The sequence below is a fragment of the Rhineura floridana genome, chromosome 4 (assembly GCF_030035675.1).
Source record: "Rhineura floridana isolate rRhiFlo1 chromosome 4, rRhiFlo1.hap2, whole genome shotgun sequence".
NCBI classification, from domain to species: domain Eukaryota; kingdom Metazoa; phylum Chordata; class Lepidosauria; order Squamata; family Rhineuridae; genus Rhineura; species Rhineura floridana.
This window is the reverse complement of record NC_084483.1, coordinates 46,149,144-46,162,204: the sequence shown is the minus strand read 5'-3', so window position 1 is coordinate 46,162,204 and position 13,061 is coordinate 46,149,144. Positions and strand designations below refer to the sequence as shown.

Below are 13,061 nucleotides of genomic sequence, written 5' to 3'. Positions count from 1 at the left end.
TCCTTACTCTCTTCCCTCCTGCACTCCACCTATACCACAAATCTGCTGTAAACTCCCTGGAGCAGATTTGGTGGGTGTGCACAGAGCTATAGGAAGGAGAAGAGGAAAGTCCCATTGCATGAGCTAGTGAGCAGGCAGAATCGTTCTAATTGTTGTTCTGAAGAAGCTATTAGATAAAACCATAAAGGAGTTGGATGCACTTTGTGATCTGGAAAATAATCACAATTTTTTAAGATTCTTTTAAATGCTAACCCCTTTTCATGTTTTCATGTTCATTTTTTTTATTTTTAAAATATGTCTGTTTTCTTTAGCTGAATGTGGAGCAAGTGTGTCTGCAAATGAAGGAACACTGCTGTCTCCAAATTTTCCGTCTAATTATGACAACAACCATGAATGCATTTATAAAATTGAAACTGAACCTGGGAAAGGGATCCATCTGAGAGCCAGAACCTTTCAGCTGCATGAAGGCGATACTGTTAAGGTATCTATCTATCTATCTATCTATCTATCTATCTATCTATCTATCTATCTATCTATCTATCTATCTATCTATCTATCTATCTATCTATCTATCTATCTATCTATCTATCTATCTATCTATCTATCTATCTATCTATCTATCTATCTATCTATCTATCTATCTATCTATCTATCTGTCTCCACAATAACAAAATAATAATAATAAATCCTGTTTTGATATATTAATTATTTGACCTGTAGTGTTTGAGAACTAGTTTAACTTAGATAGAAAGGCAGACATAACCCCTCCCCTCCTTTTGCATGCATGTGAGGACTTACACTGACTGCCAGTCTTGAACAGGTGATCTGAAACATGCCAGATTGGTATTCAACCAAAGGAAGGAAGTGCTAGGAGGTCTGCTCTTGCCGCTGTTTCACCAAAAGGCTCTTTTCATCTGGGGGAAGCTCCAAATAATCACCAGATGGGAAACCAGGATATAAAACAACCTTTATTGATTATCTTTTGCAAAAGAGAGATGAAGTATTCGGCTAGCGCCAGAATACTAGTCTGAAGCATACCTACACAGATACATTGATATATGGCTCTCAAGTCCTCCTCACACACAGCCCCTCCCATCTTGTTAGCAACACTTTTCAGTGTGCTCCATTGTCTTTGCAATGAGCTAGCTTTCTAACCTTGAGCGCTCCTCGTGCTGTTCCTACCTCCCCTCTCCCAACAAGACACATTCCCAGCTATCTGCTTAGAAAGTATCTTGTTACATTGGTGAGCTAGCTAACAGAACATTCAGCCTTCACAGGCACTGTTAGGAATTTTTGTTTTTCTGCTTCTATGTGGATCAGGTGAACCCATTTTCTGCTGTGTCAAATTAACACTGCATGTACTATGGTTCCCAAACTATGCCTTATTCATATCAGTCCCCCCTCAAAAGCATTTGGGGGTTGAAACATAATCATTTTCCTCTTTTGGAAGGCTATAATACATCATAAGCATTTGTTTATGTGTTACACTCTCAAGCAGGTGGGCCACCCTTTGGCAACAGGATCCAATACTTTAGAATAGTGTCCTATGGGGTGCCATCTGTCTCCCCATTTCTGCGTCAGGACTCCTGAAGCTACTCCTTTGTTTTCACTCACATACAGTCGGTATGGCTTCTGTCCCTCTGGTAGGGCTAGCCCAGGAGGGTTGCTTAGGGCTTGTTTCAACTCCCTAAATGCTTTTTCCATTAATTTAGTCCATTTCCAATCCTTTAGCCCCTCCTTTGTCAGGGACTCATATAAAACAGCTGCTTTTACTCCAAACTCAGGGATCCATTGCCTGCAGAACCCCACTAATCCCAAAAAGCTCTCAGTTCTTTTGGAGTTCTGGGGCTTGGCATACCACATATTGCTTCCCTTTGTTCAAGGCCCAAGGCCCTTTTGCCTTTCTTGATTTGGTATCCCAAAAACATGACTTCTTCCTGACACCACTGCACCTTGTCCTTAGACACTTTATATCCCTTTTAGCCAATTCCTTCAGAAGAGACCTAGTAGCCTCTAAGCAGGTCCCCCGGTTTTTCCCACAGGCCAGAATCTCATCCACATAAATCAAAATCGGGGTTTGGGGGTTCCTTTCTCTACACAGAACCTTGGGGTCAGTGTATTTGGTGGGCGATATGTGATTACATTGTGCTCAATTGCAAGGGTGGTTTCATCTATTTTTGTTGGGCATGCAGTATGTATATTGAGTTCCCCGTTTGCCATGTGTGTATATCTACATGTGTATTTCTAACTGACACCAAAAAACTAAGGCTCTTTCTAACGAACAATGGGATTCACTGTGGGTGGGGGTGTATACGCCAAGGAATAAGATAACATTTATGCAACAGCGTCTAACTCTGCCTTTGTTTTCCTTTGCACAAAACCTCTGGAACGCATCACCAGCCATACCATCAGGTGGGGGTGTGTGAGAGTTGGGGTGGGAGTTATAGCTCTTGGCCTTGCACTTCCTAGAGTCCACTTGAACTAACATGGGGTTAGCCAAGCCGTACCACTCCCCCCCTCTTTGAAATGTAGACATATACGTCCTTTCACAGTTCTGCCCCCGGGCTCCAATGCTGACTTCCAGTCGGTGTAACTGTGCCATATGAGATGGATACATATTACAATTAGACAAAGATCAGAGTTTTTCTGAAAAACCAAAACCACCACAACGGGGTGCAGTATAAGGTTGAAACCTCCTTTGGCGTTCTCACCCCAGCCAAACAGGGAATCCACCATCCATGTGCCTCTATCTGTGAGAGCTTATCTATGATATGAGTGACTGCATGATGATCATGTGTTATGTGACATGTAACTTGCACTCCTGAACATTGCACTATTCCTAACCATTGTTATGACAGAATGGGAAAGTAAACAAATGGGCCAAAACTATACACTGATGAACCCCACATCTAAGATAGCCAAATTCTGTAAACCCCCTGTTACGAAGTCACTCAGAGGGATTGGAAAAGTAAAAAAACATCCTAGGAGCAAAACAGCCATAACATATAAATTATGAAAGGAAAAATAGCAATGGTCAACACATCCTTAAAGGACAATGCATAAAACATTACATTCAATATCACAATGGAAATAAAACAAGTGTCAGGGTCTTGAATCATACTGCAGGGTGGCTTGTACAGAGTTCATCCTCTGGAAACCAGCTGGTCATGTTCAGTAGAAGCTGCAACTGAACTGTGTATGATTTGCCGATGCTAGGCAGAAAAACTGGAATAATGAAAAGAATAATTATTCCCCCTCCCCCCGAGTGACTGTGATAAAGATTGCAAGCTTGCACAACGTGAGACACCTCGCCAAAAGAAATAGTGGTGTCCATTTCAGGTTGATGGCCAAAGTGGACTTGCCAGTTTCTGTAGTTGGGGAAGACTGAAGCAGGCCCCTATGCTGTTATTATAGCACACGCTGGAGAATAGCACGCCAGTTGCATAGCTATGTCCTGGCCCAGGGCGTTAGTACCAGCTTCATGTCAGTGATCTGTGAGGCTCCAGTCAAAAATGCCTGCAATAAAATCTCCTGTGACACACACACACAAAAGGAAACGTCCTTTGGGGGAAAATGCTTCAGCGTAGGAAAGAAAATATAAGAATAAAACACATCCATGGCCACAGATGAGACTTCTGAACAAAAGTGGACAAAAACCAAAATATTGTGTTGCAACAGACAGACAAACACACAACAGGACTACACATTCTAAAAACCTTCGAGTTTCCCTAGCCTCTGGTCATGTACAGAGGTTGCCCATGGAAGTAGCCACGAACAGCAGCCTTTAGGAAGAAGGGGGGGATTCCTTCCACGTATCACCCTTCATTAAAGGTGATGTCACTATGCTTTTGCCTGCTGTAGGGAAGCTCAAAACTTCCAGGACCATCTCTGTACTCCCTTTTTCCTCATCACCATCACCTGAAACATGCATGACTGTGGCCACCAGTCCCTGTTGAACCTGCAACTGTCTTTCCAGTTCTTTAATTTGAGCTTTGCACTCATCGTGGCTAACATTCAACCGTTGCTCTTGTGCTCTAACCTCAAGGTGTTCAGCAGTTAATTTTGCTCTGGTACATTCATCCTTTTCTTTTTTTCAACTCCTTACGAGCTATTTCAGCTTGAATTAATGCATCATCTCTCTCCTTCTCCATTTGTCTTAAAGAAGAAGCCCACCTGATTTTTTTCTGCTACCATATTCATTCGTTCATGACCAAAATTGTCACAATCATTTCTCCATCCTTCATTCAAATCTACCCGTTCATTATCAAAAGCCTCTCGTTCCTTTTCCAGTGCCTCAGTCAAATGGAGGCGCTCTATTTCAAAGGCTTCCTCTGCCTGAGCCAACTTACTCCTTGACTCCTGACTTTTCTTGCGTTCTTCCTCTAACAAATCTGACAAATCTTGACATGCATTATAAAGTCCCCAAGCGGCTGCAGCACTTTTGCCATAGCTTAGAAACCTCCAACACCAAAAGCCAAATGCAAAGAATGAAGCAGTGCACACACAAAACAACCAAACCTAGTTTCAAAATAAGTTCAGGGATCAGCCACCTTCAAATGCCACATTCTCAAATCAAGTCACTCATGAGTAAAGCTGTTGTCACCAGCTTTTTCTCCCAGATTGACTCTCAAAAGGAAAAAACAGAGGGGGGTATCTAAAGGGAACCCCCTTAGTAGCTTCTGGCCACTAATGGGTTAACCTTCTCTCCAGTATCAACTTTGGCTAATTGCTGTGTCACAATCACAACCACTGTTTGGCAAAGCTTTGTTGCCAAGGACAGAAGGAGAGGGGGATAACAATGTGCCAGGGAATTTCTATACCTTAACCTCTGGATTTACCACAGCATTTAAAGGACATTTCCCCACTCACTTTAAAACAAGAGACAGCAAAACATAGTAAGAAAGAAAAGGAAATTTCACTCATTCCAGTTACATGCAGAACTTGGCTACCTGTTTCCCTGGATTGCAGGACTGTTCACATGTTACTTTGTTTCTGCCACCCTTGCTGCCCGCTTGATTCTCCACCAGTTTGTTACGACAAGTGCTCTTGGGAACCTGAGTGTGCGCATTTGCCACCCTCATGTCCCATGAAGCACACCTCCTTGAGAGGAGGGGATCTTTTGCTAGGGATAAAACAAGCGCTTTGCCCTGAAATATGCCTAAATGGTGTATATATTTAACCCAAGAAATGCAGGTCCAAACCAAAATAAAGCAAAGCTTGATTTTATTGAGAGAAAGAGTAGGAAAGCATTACAGAATTACTTGGGTGCATGGCAGCATTAATCATTAATATCCTAACCCATTCATAACTTTAAACTAAAGAAATCAAAGGACCCTATTACTATAAGAGGTGAAAGGTAGGAGAGATTACCTATCCTATGCCCGGAGTGGGCGGTTGAATACAGCTGAAGCCATGTGGAAGAGCTCTGATCCAAAACCAGGAAGGAATCTCTTGGTCTCAAGGTTTTGCCCCGAGACCCAGAGTCTCCCCGGTTCTGTCCCTGCAGTCCTTGATGCGTTCCTTGAGAGCGTAGTACACGTGTGTGGGAGCTCTGATGTTCCTCAGCCCCTCTTCCTCTCCTTATCACTTGCTTAAACAAACAGAGCAAATCCCTTCACACTGACTTAAAAGATTGCTAAAAGCTACTAAAGGAACAGATTAAGTTCTTTAAATCTTGTGGAAAAAACAAGGACAGCCAGCAGAAATAGCATGGACGGCACAGCCGATCCAGGCAGCAAGGAAAAACAACAACAACATGTTTTAGGAAGTGACAGTAACATTCCCACAGAAAACCTTCACACAGACACTCAAAGAAACCTTCACACCTTGACACATATAACCAATTCACACTTGAGTACTCATTTCATACACGTCTATTTAGACAAAATCATTCCTAATACCACTCTTATTTCCCAGGAAAATACTACAAACTACACACATGGGAGCCTGACAACTGACTCCATTCCTTAAGATTCCATTCCAACCACATCTTGTGCTCAACCACCATATGCATTTTTAAAATCTTTAAAGTTTCTCAAAAAACATTCTAACGGATTCTGCAGCTTTTCTTCCCGTGACACGCCCCTGTTCCCATTTTACTTGGGTTTTTCAACTGCCTGCTATAGGTCAGTTCCCTGGGCTTTTCAACAGGCTCTCATCCCACGGCCCCTCGTGAAGTCACCCCTACTCCCGATTCCTTACCGGGCTTTTCAGTAGGCCTCCTGACTCTCACGACCACACAGTCATCTACAGCTTCCCGTTACTTCCTAAGGTGTTGGCTTCTCTGGTTTCACTATTTGGAGCTCCGGTTGAAACTGCTGTGCCCTCTGCTCTCCACTACCTGGCCTCAAGGCAGGTTCAAATGACCTGGAGCGCTCTCCTTGACTCTCCAGGGGCGACGCAGAAGGTCAGCAGGTTAACCAGATCTCCTGGCTGGCTGCACCAGAATTGTTGCACCAAAAGGCTCTTTTCATCTGGGGGAAGCTCCAAATAATCACCAGATGGGAAACCAGGATAAAAAACAACACCTTTATTGATTATCTTTTGCAAAAGAGAGACGAAGTATTCGGCTAGCGCCAGAATACTAGTCTGAAGCATAGATACACAGATACATTGATATATGGCTCTCAAGTCCTCCTCACACACAGCCCCTCCCATCTTGTTAGCAACACTTTTCAGTGTGCTCCATTGTCTTTGCAATGAGCTAGCTTTCTAACCTTGAGCGCTCCTCGTGCTGTTCCTACCTCCCCTCTCCCAACAAGACACATTCCCAGCTATCTGCTTAGAAAGTATCTTGTTACATTGGTGAGCTAGCTAACAGAACATTCAGCCTTCACAGGCACTGTTAGGAATTTTTGTTTTTCTGCTTCTATGCTTCTAAGGAAGCTCTTAGAGGCAAAAAGTCTTCCTTCAGAAAATGGAAGTCTTGTCCGAATGAAGAAAATAAAAAAGAACACAAACTCTGGCAAAAGAAATGCAAGAAGACAATAAGGGATGCTAAAAAAGAATTTGAGGAGCACATTGCTAAGAACATAAAAACCAACAACAAAAAATTCTATAAATACATTCAAAGCAGGAGACCATCTAGGGAGGCGATTGGACCCTTGGATGATAAGGGAGTCAAAGGTGTACTAAAGAATGATAAGGAGATTGCAGAGAAGCTAAATGAATTCTTTGCATCTGTCTTCACAGTGGAAGATATAGGGCAGATCCCTGAACCTGAACTAACATTTGCAGGAAGGGATTCTGAGGAACTGAGACAAATAGTGGTAACGAGAGAGGAAGTTTATTTATTATTTATTTCAATTTATTTCAAGTTCTAGGCTTAATGGACAATATAAAAACTGACAAATCACCGGGCCCGGATGGCATCCACCCGAGAGTTCTCAAAGAACTCAAATGTGAAATTGCTGATCTGCTAACTAAAATATGTAACTTGTCCCTTGGGTCCTCCTCCGTGCCTGAGGACTGGAAAGTGGCAAATGTAACGCCAATCTTCAAAAAGGGATCCAGAGGGGATCCCGGAAATTACAGGCCAGTTAGCTTAACTTTTGTCCCTGGAAAACTGGTAGAAAGTATGATTAAAGCTAGATTAACTAAGCACATAGAAGAACAAGCCTTTCTGAAGCAGAGCCAGCATGGCTTCTGCAAGGGAAAGTCCTGTCTCAGTAACCTATTAGAATTCTTTGAGAGTGTCAACAAGCATATAGATAGAGGTGATCCAGTGGACATAGTGTACTTAGACTTTCAAAAAGCGTTTGACAAGGTACCTCACCAAAGACTTCTGAGGAAGCTTAGCAGTCATGGAATAAGAGGAGAGGTCCTCTTGTGGATAAGGAATTGGTTAAGAAGCAGAAAGCAGAGAGTAGGAATAAACGGACAGTTCTCCCAATGGAGGGCTGTAGAAAGTGGAGTCACTCAAGGATCGGTATTGGGACCTGTACTTTTCAACTTGTTCATTAATGACCTAGAATTAGGAGTGAGCAGTGAAGTGGCCAAGTTTGCTGACGACACTAAATTGTTCAGGGTTGTTAAAACAAAAAGGGATTGTGAAGAGCTCCAAAAAGATCTCTCCAAACTGAGTGAATGGGTGGGAAAATGGCAAATGCAATTCAATATAAACAAGTGTAAAATTATGCATATTGGAGCAAAAAATCTGAATTTCACATATACGCTCATGGGGTCTGAACTGGCGGTGACCGACCAGGAGAGAGACCTCGGGGTTGTAGTGGACAGCACGATGAAAATGTCGACCCAGTGTGTGGCAGCTGTGAAAAAGGCAAATTCCATGCTAGCGATAATTAGGAAAGGTATTGAAAATAAAACAGCCGATATCATAATGCCGTTGTATAAATCTATGGTGCGGCCGCATTTGGAATACTGTGTACAGTTCTGGTCGCCTCATCTCAAAAAGGATATTATAGAGTTGGAAAAGGTTCAGAAAAGGGCAACCAGAATGATCAAGGGGATGGAGCGACTCCCTTACGAGGAAAGGTTGCAGCATTTGGGGCTTTTTAGTTTAGAGAAAAGGCGGGTCAGAGGAGACATGATAGAAGTGTATAAAATTATGCATGGCATTGAGAAAGTGGATAGAGAAAAGTTCTTCTCCCTCTCTCATAATACTAGAACTCGTGGACATTCAAAGAAGCTGAATGTTGGAAGATTCAGGACAGACAAAAGGAAGTACTTCTTTACTCAACGCATAGTTAAACTATGGAATTTGCTCCCACAAGATGCAGTAATGGCCACCAGCTTGGACAGCTTTAAAAGAAGATTAGACAAATTCATGGAGGACAGGGCTATCAATGGCTACTAGCCGTGATGGCTGTGCTCTGCCACCCTAGTCAGAGGCAGCATGCTTCTGAAAACCAGTTGCCAGAAGCCTCAGGAGGGGAGAGTGTTCTTGCACTCGGGTCCTGCTTGCGGGCTTCCCCCAGGCACCTGGTTGGCCACTGTGAGAACAGGATGCTGGACTAGATGGGCCACTGGCCTGATCCAGCAGGCTCTTCTTATGTTCTTATGTTCTTATGTGGATCAGGTGAACCCATTTTCTGCTGTGTCAAATTAACACTGCATGTACTATGGTTCCCAAACTATGCCTTATTCATATCACTGCAACTGTCCCTTACCCACCATCAGTTTCTCAGTAGCTTGGTCTTACAGCATATAAGGAATCCTGAGAGGTGTGCAGCTGAGCTCTTACCTCTATAGTTACTTGCTCTTTGCCTTGCTGTGCTTGAGAATCTGAGTCGTTTTACACCTCCCTTATTGTCATTCAGCATTCCACTCCCCTTCAGGGCTCCAGTCTGCAGTTTGTTTGGGTAGTGTAAATTTGAGGCCTAGAGAGGGTTGTCAGGAATGGCAGGGTAAGTTGATATGCTACATGCCTATTAAAATCCCTTTAACATGTAGGAAGATTGTTCCCAAAGCCTTTTAGTGCAGTGATTTTAAAATGAGCAGAGATGCTATCCTGTACAAATAGGACATTCTAGTCGACATAAAGAAGAAATAACTGAAAATGAGTTATCATGCTTATGTGACAAAAATGCCTAATGAAATTCATTCACACATATACTTTAAAAGGATTATGGGGATTTTTTTAAAAAAAAAATAGGATATTATATATACAGCATTGCTTGTAGGATGTGATGGCCATTTGAAAAAAAAAGATGTTGAGTGTTCTGAAAAAGGTGGATCAAAGTGTGAGGTTTTTATCAGGAAAGATTATGTGCAGGGCACCATTATGGGGTGGAGTACAGCCCCAGATAGCAGCGGGTGGTGGAATTCCTTTTCCATAGTGTGAGACTACCATAATTCTGAAAGATCCCTCAAGAGCCTGGAGGTGGTGGTGGTGGTGGTCAGGGACAGGCTTAGGCCCATAAGAGGCTTTGGCCTACCTGCTACCAGCCTCTGCCTTCGCATGACAGCTTTCCCACTCTCATCCCTCTGTTTTAGCGCATCACTGAGCTGTTCCTAACAGAGTTGCTGGTTCACAGGGCTGAATAAGAATTTTTCCTCTATATTAAATTGGCCCTTGAATGAGCAGGGTTTTTTTTTTTTTTGCCTATCCCTTAGTGATTACTGTGCAATTGTTAGGTGTTCATATGCTTCTGTCACAACTTAAGGCAGAAATGGCATTGGACATATAGCTTCTAGTGACATACTGCTGGCACAGGAAGGGCCAGTCCTCATCCAGCTTGCAAACACCCCCACTGGTTGGCCAGTGGGATCACAGACGCTTGGGCTTGTGCCTCACCTGGTTCTAACACTGGCCAACTCCCAAGGGTGATTCCAAACTGCTTGTTGAACAACTCAACACTCCCACAGTGAGGGCTGCTGGAATGGAAATGGATCCTTGCCCTATTGCCATGACAGCCTCGCTTACTTGCTCTACTCAATAAAGTTGTGGCCTGTTTTCACCCATAAACCATTGTTGGCTGTTTTATTTCCATTGCTGACAGGGAGATGCATTTTGCACCTGTCTCACAAGTGGTGATGGGGTCAAGGCACAGAAGTATGTGGGGATGAAATATTTGGTACTGTCTCTTTAATTTAGCAGAGCAGATTGAATAAAAATCAAAGAGTGGAAGCTAAAGCTGGACAAATTCAAATCTGAAGCTGTTGAACTTCAGGTCAAGCTACAAAGGCATTTGCTTTTGCAAATGTTGTTAGGGTGAGCCTTCCTAAGTCAAGGAAATAATCTGTTTGGGTCTCCCTGAGAATAATAAAGATAAAACAATGCTGGCCTAGCTGATGGTGTTTGCTTTATGCGCGTGTACACACACCCAAATCAAAGGGGGGAAAGGAAAGGAAATCAAAGTTATAGAGACTTCAATGTGCTTTTAAATATAAGAGGAATGATATAATGGAAATAAATTAGGATTTCCCGATTCAGCCTCTACTTTAAAATAATTGGACTAGGGAAGGAGGAAACAAAAGGCCCATTAGGTCCTAAACTCACTTGCTCAGCTGATCCAGCAGGCTTCAGCTCTACTGCCCATCAGCTGATGGGTGTTAGAGCTCAAGCCTGCTTTCTGCAGGTGTCGACTACGCGAATGAGTTCTCCCTGGGAATTGCTAGTGCAGCCGATTCAGTAGACTTGGGCTCTATCACCCATCCGATAGCCTGTTTTCTTTTGCCAGTGTACAATTGGGAGTGTACTTTAAGGTTCTTGATTGTGAATTGGCAGCCGTGTAATCGATGAATAGCTCCCATTCTTTGACTGTGTTTGTGGCTGCTGGCGACACCGTAATTTATTTAAAAAAAGAAATATGTGCTGAGAATTATGTAATTATATATGTAATTACTTTTTGTAATCAGCTCCTGCTGTATACATTATATAAAATATACAAGCACCCTGTCCAGATGGTGACTGGTCTTGAGTGTCTTCATCTTGTGCTGGGCCATGGAGACAGACTGGGAATACTGTTGGTGTACCGCCCACCTTGCTGCCCAACGGCTTCCCTAGCTGAGCTGACAGAGATAGTCTCGGAGGTGTTGTTGAGGTCCCCCAGACTTATGGTACTGGGGGACTTCAACATTCATGCCGAGGCTGTCTTGTCTGAGGCGGCTCAGGACTTCATGGCCTCCATGACAACCATGGGGCTGTCTCAAATTGTTTCTGGCCCAATGCATGTATCAGGACATACTCTTGATTTGATCTTCGCCACTGGTCATGGAGATGGTGATCTGAGGGTGGGGTATTTTTCATCTACTCCATTGTCATGGACAGATCACCACTTGCTGAGTTTTAGACTCACAACAGCCCTTTCCCTCTGCAGAGGTGGGGGACCTATTAAGTTGGTCCGCTCCTGGAGGCTTATGGATCCTACAACTTTCCAGAGTGCTCTGGGAGTTTTTCCGGCTGATAGTACTGGCGCTCCTGTCGAGGCCTTGGTCGACCTGTGGAATACGGAGATGACCCGGGCCATTGACACAATCGCTTCCGCGCGCCCCCTTCGGTGCAGAACTCATACAGCACCGTGGTATACCCCGGAGCTGAGAGTGATGAAGCAAGAGAGAAGGAAGCTAGAGTGCAGGTAGAGGCGAACTCCTGACGGATGTAGTCATGCTTTGGTAAGTGCTTCCACTAAGTTGTACGTAAAGGCGGTTAGGGCGGCAAAAAAGTCTTACTTAGCTGCCACCATTAGATCATCTCTTTGCCGCCCAGCGGAGCTTTTTAGGGTGGTATGTGGACTTTTACATTCCGGCCCTCATGATACTAAAGAGACATCTGAAGCCCGCTGCAACGAGTTTGCGGAGCACTTCCAGGATAAGATCGCACGCATCCGTCGGGACTTAGACTTCCATGTTATGACAGATGAATCCATTGAAGTGTCCAGAACGCAGCCTTGTCCTTTGCTATTGGATGAGTTTCAGTTGGTGCAGCTTGAGGAAGTGGACAAGGTGCTTGGAATGGTGCCCATCTTGGCTGGTGAAGGCTGGCAGGGCTGAAACCACCGGCTGGGCCAAAGAGGTGATAAATGCCTCCTTGAAGGAGGGAGTAGTCCCTGTTAGACTTAAGGAGGCAGTAGTGAGACCTCTTTTAAAGAAACCTTCTTTGGACCCAGATGTTTTGAACAACTATAGACCGGTGGCGAATGTCCCTTTCTTGGGCAAGGTTTTGGAGCGGGTGGTCGCCAGCCAGCTCCAGGCGCTTTTGGATGAAACCGATTATCTGGATCCGTTTCAATCTGGTTTTAGGTCCGGTTTTGGCACTGAAACAGCCTTGGTCGCCCTGTATGATGACCTTTGTCGGGAGAGGGACAGGGGGAGTGTGACCCTGTTGATTCTCCTTGACCTCTCAGCAGCGTTTGATACCATCGACCATGGTATCCTTCTGGGGAGGCTTGCGGAGTTGGGAGTTGGGGGCACTGCTTGGCAGTGGCTTCGCTCCTACTTAGCGGATCGTCGCCAGAAGGTAGTGGTTGGGGAACACTGCTCGACACCCTGGACTCTCCATTGTGGACTCCCTCAGGGGTCGGTCCTGTCCCCCATGCTTTTTAACATCTACATGCAGCCTCTGGGTGCGGTCATCAGGAGTTTTGGAGTGCGTTGCCATC

General features: G+C 44.1%; 1 protein-coding gene across 1 annotated transcript in view; it reads left to right on the top strand.

Annotated features, from left to right (window-relative positions):
* Positions 1-13,061, top strand: part of CSMD1 (CUB and Sushi multiple domains 1) — a 1,745,606-nt gene that overhangs the window by 1,362,606 nt on the left and 369,939 nt on the right. The window contains exon 22 of the mRNA XM_061622907.1: positions 312-481. Coding sequence (XP_061478891.1) covers positions 312-481 — 170 coding nt within the window. The remainder of the gene's footprint in view (positions 1-311; positions 482-13,061) is intronic.